Raw genomic sequence first — 13,667 nt, 5'->3', positions numbered from 1 at the left:
CACATCCAAAGATTCTGAATCCAGTCAGTCCTACTCAGGAGAACCTGATCCTTGATTCTGCGTATCAACCCAAGATCCTTGGATATGGTAACAAAAATAGGATAAAAAAACTAGCTGAAAGAGAAATAACTGTTTACTTACCTCACTGTAACATAATAGGAATAGAAAAAAATGTCAGTTCCTTGGCTGCTTGGACCTTGCTTACCCTACTCATCCCCCAGCACTAGGCTCCACTCACACCTAGGCGATTTGAATTGTGGAAAAGCACGGGACGCGTTTGCGATGCCATTACTTATCAATGGCACCCCAAATCGCGGCAAAATCGCACCAACAAAATTGCAGGATATGTATCGCTCAAAAGAAGTTCCAGAACTAAAACCCACCTATCAGTTGTGAGCAGTATTTAAACTGAATATATGCCATCAAAACTGCAGCATTAATCCTTACAGTCTGGACTAACCCTAGTTAAGTCTTCCTTTTGCCTATTGCTTCAGAGAGAGACATTCTGATTTACTCATTATTTACGATTTGTTCTAACCTTCATGTGCTCTATATAGTTACAGTTTACTCTAGGGTTTTTTTTAATGTAATGTTGCCTCTTTAAATAAAAGCATTACTTCCTTGTTTGGCATTCTTCTAATAGTTGTTGTTCAGCTATGAACTGCACAAAAATTAGATTCATGTGCCATCTTGTGGAAAGAAACATGATTGCAGCTCCTTCTTTTCTGTGTTTAGATTCCATTTTTTCTTTCAGGTACAGTACTGATAATAATTAAAGATATAAACAATCTCTGACGATGTATCTGTTTTTGCTTATAAAATATTTGGTGTAATTAAAGCAAGACTCTCTATAAAACAAATAGCTTGGTTGGATATGGAGTTTTAACATTTGTGTGTAAAATAATTGTTTTGCAGACAAAGCAGGTGTTGAGGCGCTCATCCTTTGACGTGTTGGGAATAATAACAATTCCACAAGTCAGCCAAGAGCAGAGAGAGTTCACAAAGCACGCCTAAATTGAAATTAAAAGTAGTGTGTCATTTGTGAGGGTGCCATTAAAGTAAACCTGTATCCTTGCTCTGAATGGGAAAAGCACAGGTTTACTATAAAGTGTAAATAGAAACAATAGATGGCTAAGTTACTTGCCGGTAATTACTTTTAAGTAAAATAAACTTTAAATTAATGTATTGAAAATAGAAACACGCATTTGTTATAATACCTCAGGTAATTAAGCACAGAATCATTCTCTATGAACTCACTGAAACTATTTATGCCCCCTCTTTCTGAAATCACACACAGCAAGTGGAGGAGGACAGCGAGATAACTTCACTCTAAACAAGGGGTCTCAAAACTGTCTAAACTAAGGGCCAGTTTACTGTCCTCTAAACTTCAGGGGGGCCAGACTGTGGCCATTTGGGAAAATAAATTGTCCTGGCGTCAGTGGAAGTATGGTATTAGGGGGACAAATAGTGCCACATCGTTGGTGTCAGTGAGAGGAATAGTACCCCATCGTTGGTGTCAGTGTGACAAATAGTGTGACAAATAGTGCCACATCGTTGGTGTCAGTGGGAGAAATAGTGCCCCTTCGTTGGTGTCACTTTTGTTGCCAGCGGTTTAGACATTAATGGCTGTGTGTTGAGTTATTTTGAGGGGACAGCAAATTTACACTGTTATACAAGATGTATACTCACTACTTTACATTGTAGCAAAGTGTAATTTCTTCAGTGTTGTCACATGAAAAGATATAATAAAATATTACAAAAATGTGAGAGGTGAAAGATATCTATCTATCTATCTATCTATCTATCTATCTATCTATCTATCTATCTATCTATCTATATATATATATATATATATATATATATATATATATATATACATACATCTCTATATATATATATATATATATATATATATATATATATATATATATATATATACACATCTCTATCTATAGAGATATATATCTCTATCTATAGGTAGATATATATATACAGTATGTATAGTAGATAGATAGATAGAGATCCCTGCGTAAACTTTAAATATAACATTTCAAACGATTTTAAAGCATCACACCTAAAATAATGTATATATATATATATATAGAACTGAGAAATAACAAACAGGCATTAGACATTAAGACTTATGTCAATGACAGATCAGATTCAGTTCTGTTTTAGGCAAATACTAGGAAAGATATAAAGACGTGGAATAGAAAGGTGTTATTTGTTGGGTTTCCTGTAGTGCAGCATATGACAACAGCAAAAATAAACAGTTGCATAAAGTTTTGAGAAAATGCCAAAAAAGCTGGTGGATAAAGTGGAAAAAAATTGATCATGATGGACAGTACAGCATATAGTAGATGTGCATCCAGTCATCTTTGCCAGTGGCTTTAAATAATATAATTGACTGAGAGTGATATCGGAGTCAGTGGTGTATTTAGGTTTTTTGCTGCCCTAGGCCTGAATAAACTTGCGCACCCCCTAATTTATATATGACACACCCCTTCCTGTCAAGACTACACCCCTTACTTTTTAAGACCCGCCCTGTCATCTTCATGGGAGGAGGACAGAGGGACACTATGGGATGAGGACAGAGGGACACAGTGGGGTGAGGATAGATCGACACAGTGGGATGAAGACAGGGGAATGCCGTGGGGACGGCACAGAGGGATGCTGTGGGATTAGGACAGAGGGACACAGTGGAATGAGGACAGAGGGACAGAGTGAGATGAGGACAGAGGGACAGAGTGGGATGAGGAAAGAGTGGGGTGAGGACAGAGGGACAGAGTGGGACGAGGACAGAGGGACAGAGTGGGATGAGGACAGAGTAGGGTGAGGACAGACGGACAGAGTGGGGTAAGGACAGAGGGGCATAGTGGGGTGAGGACAGAGAAACAGAGTGGGGTGAGGACAGAGAGACAGAGTGAGATGAGGACAGAGGGACAGAGTGGGGAGGGGACAGAGGGAAGCTGTGTGGAGGGGACATAGCATCTTTTAATTTGGAGGAAGAGGGAGTATGGAGATATGTGTTGGGGAGTGATTTGAGAGGGAAGAGGATATGTGCTAGTGGGGGGGGGTCAGATCCTCTCAAATCACTCCCCAGCACATATCCTCATACCCCCCTCTCCCCTCCCATCAATCCATTAGTGCACCTGCCCCCCCCCCCCCTCCTGGTTACTCTGTCCTCTCTGACTGTATACAGTGCACATACCAGCAGCACGGCTCTCTCACTGAAGTTGTGTCTCTCCTCGGCTCCTCCTACTGGCTGTGTACACAGGAACATTGGAGGGGAGGGGGAGGAGGAGCCGGTATGTGTGTGCAGATGTCAGTGGAGATAGAGGGACGGCTGCTCTGAAAAGCCGATTGACGTGGCGGCAGATGTCCCAGGTGCCTGTGCTAGCGCATCCTAGAGTGACCAATTACAGGAGCTCAGTGCCGAAACTTGTCGTGGCACTGAGCTCCGGGGTTCACAGGGGAGGCTTTTTTGCAGAGTGCCGCCCTAGGCCTTGGCCTTGTCGGCCTAGGCTATAACACAGCACTGATCAGAGTACATTTTCTTTAATGTGACATTTTGAAAAAGTTATTAGAAAGGAAGACATAAAAAAACCTCAGTTAACAGCTTTACTGAACAAGTGCAGCTATTATGGTATTTTGATGATAAAGACGGTGATGCAGGTTTTTCCTGTTTTTTTGGCAAAGTAAAAAGGAGCACATATAAAGGATTTGGTGATTAATCAAAAGAAAGATGTATTTCCAGAAGTGATTGAAAAACTTTTTGTATGAGGTCAGCATTTCATGGTGAATGCTTGCAATCTTTTTTTACAATTGTCACATTGTCTGGAGTATATCATTATTTACTGGAAAACATGTTAAATCAGCATGTATTAGATAATAGTAAGTCATTATTCTGTTTCACTAGACCTTGTTAATTGAGGAGGAGACACTGTGCAGTAATGTGTAAAAATTCTGGTATTTTACTTGTATTCTGTATTGGTATGTTTAATATATATATTTTTTTTGCCTCCAAACCAGACAGAAATACCGTTGCCACCAGATTTGTGTTACCAAACTGCAGATCACTGGGAAATTGACCGAAACTCTTTGCGGTTACTGAAGAAACTGGGACAAGGTCAATTTGGTGATGTTTGGGAAGGACTGTGGAATAACACCATATCAGTGGCCATTAAAACTTTAAAACCTGGTATGTAGTGCTGATATACAGTATATGGAAAGTGTAATGCTACAGCAATGTGTACAATAAAACAAACTTGTTTGACTTTGGTGGATGGGGTTTGGAATGGAGCATTGACAAAGTCTGGGCAATATATCGCAAATTAAAATGTGGGTTAGAAGGGAACAACAAAAAGGAGTCTTTCAGGCTAAATGAGTAGCATTAAACTTTTGGTGCCTGATTTTTGGCTCAATATAAATAAATAAAATGACTTACAAGTTTGCTTTAGCCTAGGTTCACACTGCTGCGAATTCAAAATCGCGGTAAAATGCGCGATTTTACCGCAATTTTGCGGCTGCGATTTTGCTGCGATTTTGCCGCGATTTCGGCCGCAATTTAATGTAAATCGCGGCCCGAAATCGCAAAAAGTAGTACAGGAACTACTTTTTGAAATCGCAGATGCGGCGTCGCACTGATTAGGACAGTGCCATTGCCGACAATTGCCGCCGATTTGAGATGCGATTTGACATGTCAAATCACATCTCAAATCGTTCCAAATCGTACCCAGTGTGAACCAGGGCTCAGGCTGGGTTCACAATGAAGACAGATGCAGCTGACAGCAGGGGTCCGCTGCATCCCTGTTCTCCATTTCAGGGATGAATCAGGCCCAAATTTTTGCCTCAATTTGGACCTGAAATGGAGACAAAGACACACAGGACTCTTGTGCAATTCGCTCCGCAGCCTCACCGGAGATGTGTGAATTGGCTCCATAGAGAACTGGTCACAATCTCCTGTCATGCAAATTGGATGTGGGGAAACCCTCATCCAATATTCACTAGTGTGAACCCAGCTTTAAACAAGGTTCCAATAGCAGACTGACACAGGTTTATTATGACTCAGGATACAAGGTATTAGAAAGTACCAGGTTTGTTGGATAGCAGATATGGTAAGCAGCTTCTAGTTATTTTCCACCTACTTCTACATTAGCTTCCATTGGCCCATTTACCCACTAAAGACCCCAAAACAACCTAGTACTTCTGGGTATGAAGGAGCACACCATTGCCTCCTACTTCTGCTTCGATGATGCCTAAGTGGTCAAGCACTAGACCTCATGGCTGTGTGGAGAAAGCCATTAGCCCTGTTTAAGTTCTGATATTGCAAGTGTATGATCAAAGCATACAGAATGAATCGGGGGCTCAATCAGCTGTACAGAGTTGTAGCATGTTTGCAAGAGAAAACAACAGACTCTTTACTAAGCTTGCTATCCAACAGACTTTTTACTTTACCTATCTGGACAAATAACAATCTGCTACATGCTTGAGTATGTCCATTTATAGCCTCTATGTTCATAACAACAAAACCCAAGGAAAGGAAATGTTTCTGATCATATTTTGCTACTGATTATTATGCTCTACCTCTGCTACTGTATATAAATACCAGTAATTCAAATGAAATAAAGCAACCATCCCACTATATCTAATGGTGAAAACCAGCATTGCTTTAAAAAAAAGATCCATTAGCAATTAGCATACTAATGTTTTATGTTGAAAGATATAAGCTAAGGTCAAGTATCTGTACTACGTTATAATGTGGTGCATTGAGAAACAGATAGACAAGCCTGGTGAATGGATACTAACAGAGGGTCTAATAGGAAACGAGAAATCATATCGCTTCAAGTATTTTTAGTCTTGGGAGGACAATATTCTCTTTACGCCCTTTATGATCTAACAAAACACACACAAAACGGCAGCCTATTTTAGCTAAGTGTGGGTTGGACATTTATCCACAGAATACATCTAGGGATGAGATCTTTATCTTCTAAGATGTTACTTTTTAAGTGCAACAAAAATATAAGAGAACCATTCCCTTTACTTTTTTATGCATTATAGGCTCTTTTATGTATTCCACTGACTTAATAATTGGTTATGTTAGAATATGCAGCATTCTTTTAGGTGTCCTACTCCAATATGTTATCTAGCGACTAGAAAGGAATAGTGTAGAGGAAATTGCAATAAAACCCCCAAACCTATTGCTCTTCATTTAAAAAGAATTCTAATTTTGGGTGGCAGCTTTCTTTCAGTTTTGAATTATTTATAACCATATGTTGCTACACAAATCAGATGTGCAATGATTAAAGCAGTATTAAACCCAAAGCCAAACATTTATTATACTGCAGCTTACCAATCTTTAGATGTAGTGGCTGCAATTGTTTTCTTTTTTTTATGCTTTTTTTCCTTCTGTTTTCATCTGATGATCTGGCCAGTAACACGTCTCCTGTATTACAATGTCCCCACTCTAACACTAATACTTCATAATAAGTCACAGATGTTTTTTCTTTTGGGATAAAGGTTTTACATAAATAAGTAACAGCTCATCAGTCATCACTGTAAACAGCCTTACTAGCATTAAAGGGTTTGTCTCTACGCTGTAAACTTATACATATGGAAGAGAGTTTGTTCTTTTGAACAACAACAGACGTACTGGCTGGATCACCAGATGAAAATAGAAGAAAGAAAGCCTGAAAATTAAAATATCTAAGAATTGATAATCTGTAATATAGCACATATTTCTTTTGGGTTTAATACCACTTTAAAATCCCTAGACAAACTTTTTTTAGTTTTGCATTTGGTGTGGAAGGGTTAGAACCCCCTGTCAGGAGTGGCCTGGGACTTTGTGGAAGCTGTGCTAGTAGCCATGGGTCTCTTGCCCAATATGGGGTAGATTCACAGACAATATACGACGGCGTATCTCCAGATACGCCGTCGTATCTCCAGATACGCCGTCGTATCTCTGAATCCGGCCGGTCGTATCTATGCGCCTGATTCATAGAATCAGTTACGCATAGATTTAGATCCGACCGGCGTAAGACGCTGATTTACGCCTAGAATATGTAAATCAGCTAGATACACGAATTCACGAACGTACGCCTGGCCGACGCAGTACATTTACGCCGTTTACGTTAGGCTTTTCCCAGCGTAAGGTTACCCCTGCTATATGGTGGCGTAAGTGCGGCGTACCAATGTTAAGTATGGCCGTCATTCCCGCGTCGAATTTTGAATTGTTAATTTTTTACGTCGTTTGCGTAATTCGTCCGTGAATGGGGCTGGATGTCATTTACGTTCATGTCAAAACCAATGACGTCCTTGCGGTGTACTTTGGAGCAATGCACACTGGGAAATTCCACGGACGGCGCATTTGCCGTTCGGGAAAAACGTCAATCACGTCGGGTCAAGCCTGATTTACATAAAACACGCCCACCTCTTCACAATTTGAATTAGGCGGGCGTACGCCGGCCTATTTACGTTACGCTGCCGCAACTTTCTTTTAAGAATACGGCACTTGCCTGTAAAAGTTGCGGAGGCGTAGCGTAAATAGGATATGTTACGCCCGCACAAAGAAACGCCGATCTATGTGAATCTACCGCTATGTGTGCTTACATAAAAGCTTTATACATGTCCCATTGGCATGAGTGTGAGTCAATGGCCACCTTCCTTTTACACAATGGAACAATACAGGGCAGCCCTGTCTCCTAACTACTCTTCGTTTTCTCAACCTTGATTCCCTACTGAACAAAATCAGATCCAACCCAGACATCAAAGGGATTAAAATTCACAGACACACCTACAAACTAGCAGTGTTTGTGAATGACCTCCTCTTCCTTACGGTCCCCCATATTTCAATACCCAACTTACCTCAGGACCTGGACCTCTTCCAGAAAATCTCCAATTTAAAAATAAACTACTCTAAATCCAAACGCCCTTAATATAATAATATCCCCTGAAACAGCTGAATTGTGTCAAACTAATTTTTCTTTTATCTGGGTAAAAGAAACCATAACATTAACATATCTTGGCATCTGTATTCCCATCAAGTCTAAGCTAACAGACCTCTTCAATCATAATTTGGGAAAAAGATTGAAGGAGACACGGAAAGACTTGAAAGATGGGCCTCTTTAAATATCTCCTAGTTTGAGAGATCAGCATTGATAAAAATTACCATACTCCCACGCTTCATGTATATTATGCAAACTATCTCCATATACCTTCCAACCTCCTTTACGACTTTAAACCAAGCATGTTTAGCCTTTATGTGGCAAAATAAACCACCCAGAACAAAATACTGTACCCATGTCTCAATATGCCAAAAAATAAATGAGGAATTGGACTGCCTGATTTGCAGAGATATTACTGGGTGGTACACCTAGCCCGTAGAGTGGATTGGAATCACAGTGCTAAAGACTGGGTAAATCACGAACACGCTGTAATTCCACAATGCTTACGATCACTTCCTTGGATTCACTTCCGACACACCTCCTCAGTAGTCAAATTGCACCCACTCATGAACCCAACATTAGAAATATTCTGCAGAACCCAAAAGAGGATAACACCAACCCCTTGGTGGGGCACACTAACACCACTCAGTCAGGGCTAACCCAGGTATTATTCCAGAAATGTCTAACGACTTTCTAGAACAAATATGGCCTCATAGAGATGTATTGACCTCTCACTTCCTTAGAAGGGGAAAAATAATCACATTATCTGCCATCAACGCAAAACTCGCCCCTCATTCCCTATGGGCTTATATGCAAATTCACAATTTCTTGACAAATCGAGAAACCAAACCCCTTTGGTCCAGACCACACACAATGTTCGAAACACTTTGTATTAAAAACATCCCCAAAGGCATCTCATCTCTATGCTTTACATAACTCTTTTCGAAGATATATCCACCTTTGACAGTAACTAATTTCAAGCATGGAGCCGTGAACTGGACATACAGCTTAAAGACTCAGACTGGGAAGCCATTTGCACCTACATACAAAAAGGATCCATAATTGTACCAATCCAAGAGTGTGGTTACAAAATTCTTACACATTGGTACAGGACACCTGTTCTCTTGAACAAATTTTCACCACATACTGTATATCTGATATCTCTTGCAAGAAAGAAAAACGGACAATGCTCCATGTGTGGTGGGCATGTGTCAATATTCAACCGCTTTGGAAGTCAGTACATGACACTATTGTGAAAATAACTTCATTGATGATATTGCTTACTTCCCTGCCCAATACCTTTTACATCATACTTCCATACCAAAAAAGCAGTATCAGAAGTCTTTATTGATGTCCATGATTAATGCAGCAAGGCAATGCATTCCTTCACACTGGCATTCAACCTACACACCCACGATTGGAGAATAGTTCCATAGACTAAACAAAATGGAAAAAATAGAGGAACTTGTAAGCATCTCTCAGGAAAGATTATCAAAGTTCAACAAAACATGGTACTCTTGGCTAAATGCCAAAACAACCAAAGACTGCACAGATATAAGTTAGAAAGAAAAACTATGTAACTTTAAACCAATCATAAGCCCCAGCAGACACTTAGGCCCCATACACACGATAGAATCCATCCGCTGAAAAATCCCAGCGAATGGGTTTAAGCGGATAGATCCTATGGTGTGTACACTCCAGCGGATCTGTTTCCACGGATATTTATCCCCTGGGATGGATTTCCAGCGGATAAATATTTGATGACATGCTATCAAATCTATCCGCTGGAATCCATCCCAACGGATGGATCCGCTGGTCTGTACAGACTCACCGGATCCATCCGTCCGAAGGGATCCCCCGCATGCGTCGTAATGATTCGACGCATGCGTGGAATTCCTTATATGACAGCGTCGCGCACGTCGCCGCGTCATAATCGCGGCGACGGCGCGACACGTCATCGCCAGAGGATTTCGGCGCGGATTTCGATTCGATGGTGAGTACACTCCATCGCATGGAAATCCGCGCAAATCCTCGAGAGGATTTATCCGCGGATACGGTCCGCTGGACCGTATCCACGGATAAATCCTCTCGTGTGTATGGGGCCTTAGTCTCATTTTAAGATATTAGCATCCTATGTGGTGTTGCTCTTGGCCCCTTTTCTTTTAAACGGGAAGTGGGTCGAAAAGTAACTACACGTCTCACCAGCCTGACCTTCTCTCATCCCCTTGCTTTAGACCATCCCCCATCTATCTTCCTCCTCCTGGTTGTCTTCTTATCCTTTGCCCCCCCCCCCCATCTTTTTTTTTCTTTTTTTCCGCATCCCTGCTAACCTCTTCCCCTCCCTTCCCCACACAACATCCCTCATAAAAAAGACATGGTCAGACACTCACTGCACTTTTTCCTTTTGACTTTTGACTTAATTCCTTTTTCCTTTTGATTTAATTTGCTGTCTGCACAAGTTCACTACTCAAATACCTTCTCCTGATACATTTGAAAGTAGTTCCAGATTGCAGGACTAACACAGATCTTTAGACCAAATGTACTCCCAATGTTTTCTCTGTTATTTGGGATCTATATTTCAGGACCTAGCTCTCTTATTTTATGAGTAAAAACTATAATGCAGTTTGGATTAGTTTTCTTCAACATTGATCTTATATGTCTATGAAATAGAAAAAAGGAAGTAATTGCGCTAAACCAAAATTATTAATTCATAAGAAGAACAACCATATATGGGCATAAAGCCCAAATGATGAATCATATATACCCTTAATGACACTCCAAATAATTAGTGACAAGTGTAATGATATCTCTGAGCAGGGGAGGCCGGAGCCACCCAAAAAGAATTTAGGTAGGTGCAGCACTTATAGGCCCAGATCAAATTGCTAATTAATGAGAAATTCAGTGATTGCTCACAAAACCATTAGCAAAAAATCATGAACAGTATAAATTGTGAAAACATAAGTCAAAAAGTGCAAAATCTAAAACAGATCAGACATGATAAACCAAAGTCCATATGTTTGTCTGAATAAGTGCAGAAACAGTCTGTGAAGGGTTCAGATTGAATAAGACACCCGTGCACAATCCAAATAATAAATGGTCCCGGTCACCACATGTGAATCCACCACCGTATGTAAATCTGCTTACCAGATAAACCCCAGCATTTCGCTCCACAATGGGGGCTAGATATTGATGTATCCACACCACAGGGACTGGAGGTTGATGTATCCACAGCAAGATATAGGTTCACATAGGGCTCAATAGCATGGATATATAAAAGAAAAGATGCTCCACATAGCATAAAACCAGAGATGATTTATTAAAACTAAGCAAAGTAGGTAAAACACTCACATTTGAGCAGACATAAAAAAAGCATTTCAGCCTGTAACGCCGGCCTGACGTTTCCAGGTAAGCCACTTGTGTTGAGAGTTCAGCGATGAGGGGGATGACGTCAGCACGTCGCTCGCTCCGCCCAAAGCGTTTCGTGATAGGTCACTTCGTCTTGTGCCCCGTGTTAATTTGCGTACTCAATAAAACTTTATGAAACAAAAAAGAACCCCTATCAGGTTTTATTACTGTCCAGATTTCCATTAGAGAGATGTTTCCCTCACTTTCTGTTCTACTGACAACCGTTTCATCAATCAGGAAGTGAGGGAAAATCTGCAACAGAGAGACAGACAACAACAAAAGCTGATAAACCGATTAAAGTAGTTGTAAACCCTTACATATATCCCAGTGAAGTAACTGGCCTCAGGTGATACACATGAATTAAGCAAATGCTCCTACATAAGTTGTATTGTTTATCTGCGGAGTTCTCTCCTCTATATCTGTTCAAAGTTCATAATTTTTAAAACTTGTCTGAGCTGTCAGAAAAAAAGAGGCAGAAAGCTGAAGTTACACTCTTCAGAGCTCATGGAAGAGAGCTCTAAGAGCTAATTGGAGGGAATTAACACACCCCCTTCTCACAGCATACATGAATAGAGCTGAGGCTGTCAATTGGGTGGAGATTTCTCCCCTGTCACTGTTTTTTTCTTGGTGTCAGGAAAACTTGTCAGAAGTGATTTGTGCTGATAGCAGAGGAACAAGACAGAAATTACACATGTGCTCTTAACTGAGACAAGTACACACTATAGAGGGACATGCTTTGTTCATTTGTCATGTTTGAGGCTTACAACCACTTTAAGGACACAAGTAAGTCTAGTTACAGCTGGCCAGAAGTCTATTTTCATCAACCCTTATTTCTGTGTTGTCATTGTAGATTTACCTTCCTTTTCCTATTTAGAAAACTTCTGTCTGCAGAACAGGAACTGGGGGGGATTTCTGTAAGGCCGTGTACACACCATCGGTCCAAACCGATGAAAACGGACCGAAGTTCAGTTTCATCGGTCCAAACCGTCCGTGTGTACGTCCCATCGGTCTTTTGTCCTTCGTTAGAGAAGTTAGAGAACTTGCTTTAAAATCGAACCGATGGACCGCTGACCGATAGGTCCAAACCGATGGTTAGTACAAAAAAGCATTGGTTCAAAACCCGCGCATGCTCAGAATCAAGTCGACGCATGCTTGGAAGCATTGAACTTTGTTTTTTTCAGCATGTCATGTGTTTTACGTCACTGCGTTCTGACCCGATCGGTTTTTGAACTGATGGTGTGTACGCACATCAGACCATCAGTCTGCTTCAGCGGTGAACCAATGAAAACGGTCCGTCGGACCATTCTCATCGGATGGATCGACCATGTGTACGCGGCCTTATGGAGTCTTGTATAGCCATAAAACCAGGCTGTTCAAACTATTTAGGTTATTTACAACTGGAAAAAAAAAAAGTTTAGACTAGACATGCTTTTTAATTGTTAATGAAATGCCTTTTTATCGAGCACTTGTACGTAGAATAAAGATCGGTATTAGAAAGAGTAGATATCAAAGAGAATGTAATTTCAGCACCATTACTAGAATATTCCCATTAAAGGGTTAAATACGGTTTGTTACTTCCCTTGTTATGATGTTACAGAATTTTCTTATTTGATTTTTTCAAAGGCCAGAAAGACATAAAAGGTTCTTGTTCTTCTAACCCATTCAGCATCATCCAATTATATATTTTCTTCAGCTGAACTGATATCTTTTGATGGCTTGGAAGATTTTCAGCACTCTTTTTTTTAGATTACAGAAAACAGAAAGCAATTTTAGCTATTCCCACATGGTCCCTGTGTAGATAGGAGTAGTCCTTAATAACATCAACTCTTTGCTGTTTTCTTTCTGCTGTTTGTATCTCAGGATCAATGAAACCAGAGGACTTCTTAAGAGAAGCGCAACTTATGAAGAAACTCAGACATCCAAAACTGATCCAGCTGTACGCAGTATGTAGCTTGGAGGAGCCTATGTATATTATTACTGAGCTCATGAGATACGGTAGCCTGCTTTCATATTTAAAAAGTAAGTATGCATAATATATTTTAGTATTTAAAAAGCTTATTTTTCTGTCCGCTGCTGCATGTTTCATATGGATAGTGGAAATCAATACAGTGCATATCACACACCCCACGCTTGTCATCTTCGAGAGGTCGATTTAGGCAAATAGACTGCTACCTTATTTGCCCCAGCAATGTAAATATGGTAAAGATACACTTTGCGAGGAATACATGATCACATGCAAGGAATATAAAATAAGCACTAACTTTCTGATTCTCCAGTGTGCTACAAAAGTTATTTTTTCTGTTGTAGTATTTTTGCTTG

At 40.4% G+C, this 13,667-nt stretch overlaps 1 protein-coding gene across 1 annotated transcript in view; it reads left to right on the top strand.

Annotated features, from left to right (window-relative positions):
- FRK (fyn related Src family tyrosine kinase) overlaps positions 1 to 13,667 on the top strand; it is a 122,184-nt gene that overhangs the window by 83,722 nt on the left and 24,795 nt on the right. The window contains exons 4-5 of the mRNA XM_040350266.1: positions 4,033 to 4,201; positions 13,209 to 13,367. Of these exons, the coding sequence (XP_040206200.1) occupies positions 4,033 to 4,201; positions 13,209 to 13,367 (328 nt within the window). The remainder of the gene's footprint in view (positions 1 to 4,032; positions 4,202 to 13,208; positions 13,368 to 13,667) is intronic.

Source organism: Rana temporaria, chromosome 4 (genome assembly GCF_905171775.1).
Source record: "Rana temporaria chromosome 4, aRanTem1.1, whole genome shotgun sequence".
NCBI classification, from domain to species: domain Eukaryota; kingdom Metazoa; phylum Chordata; class Amphibia; order Anura; family Ranidae; genus Rana; species Rana temporaria.
Note: the sequence above shows the minus strand (reverse complement) of the source record. Positions and strands in the feature narration are given on the sequence as shown.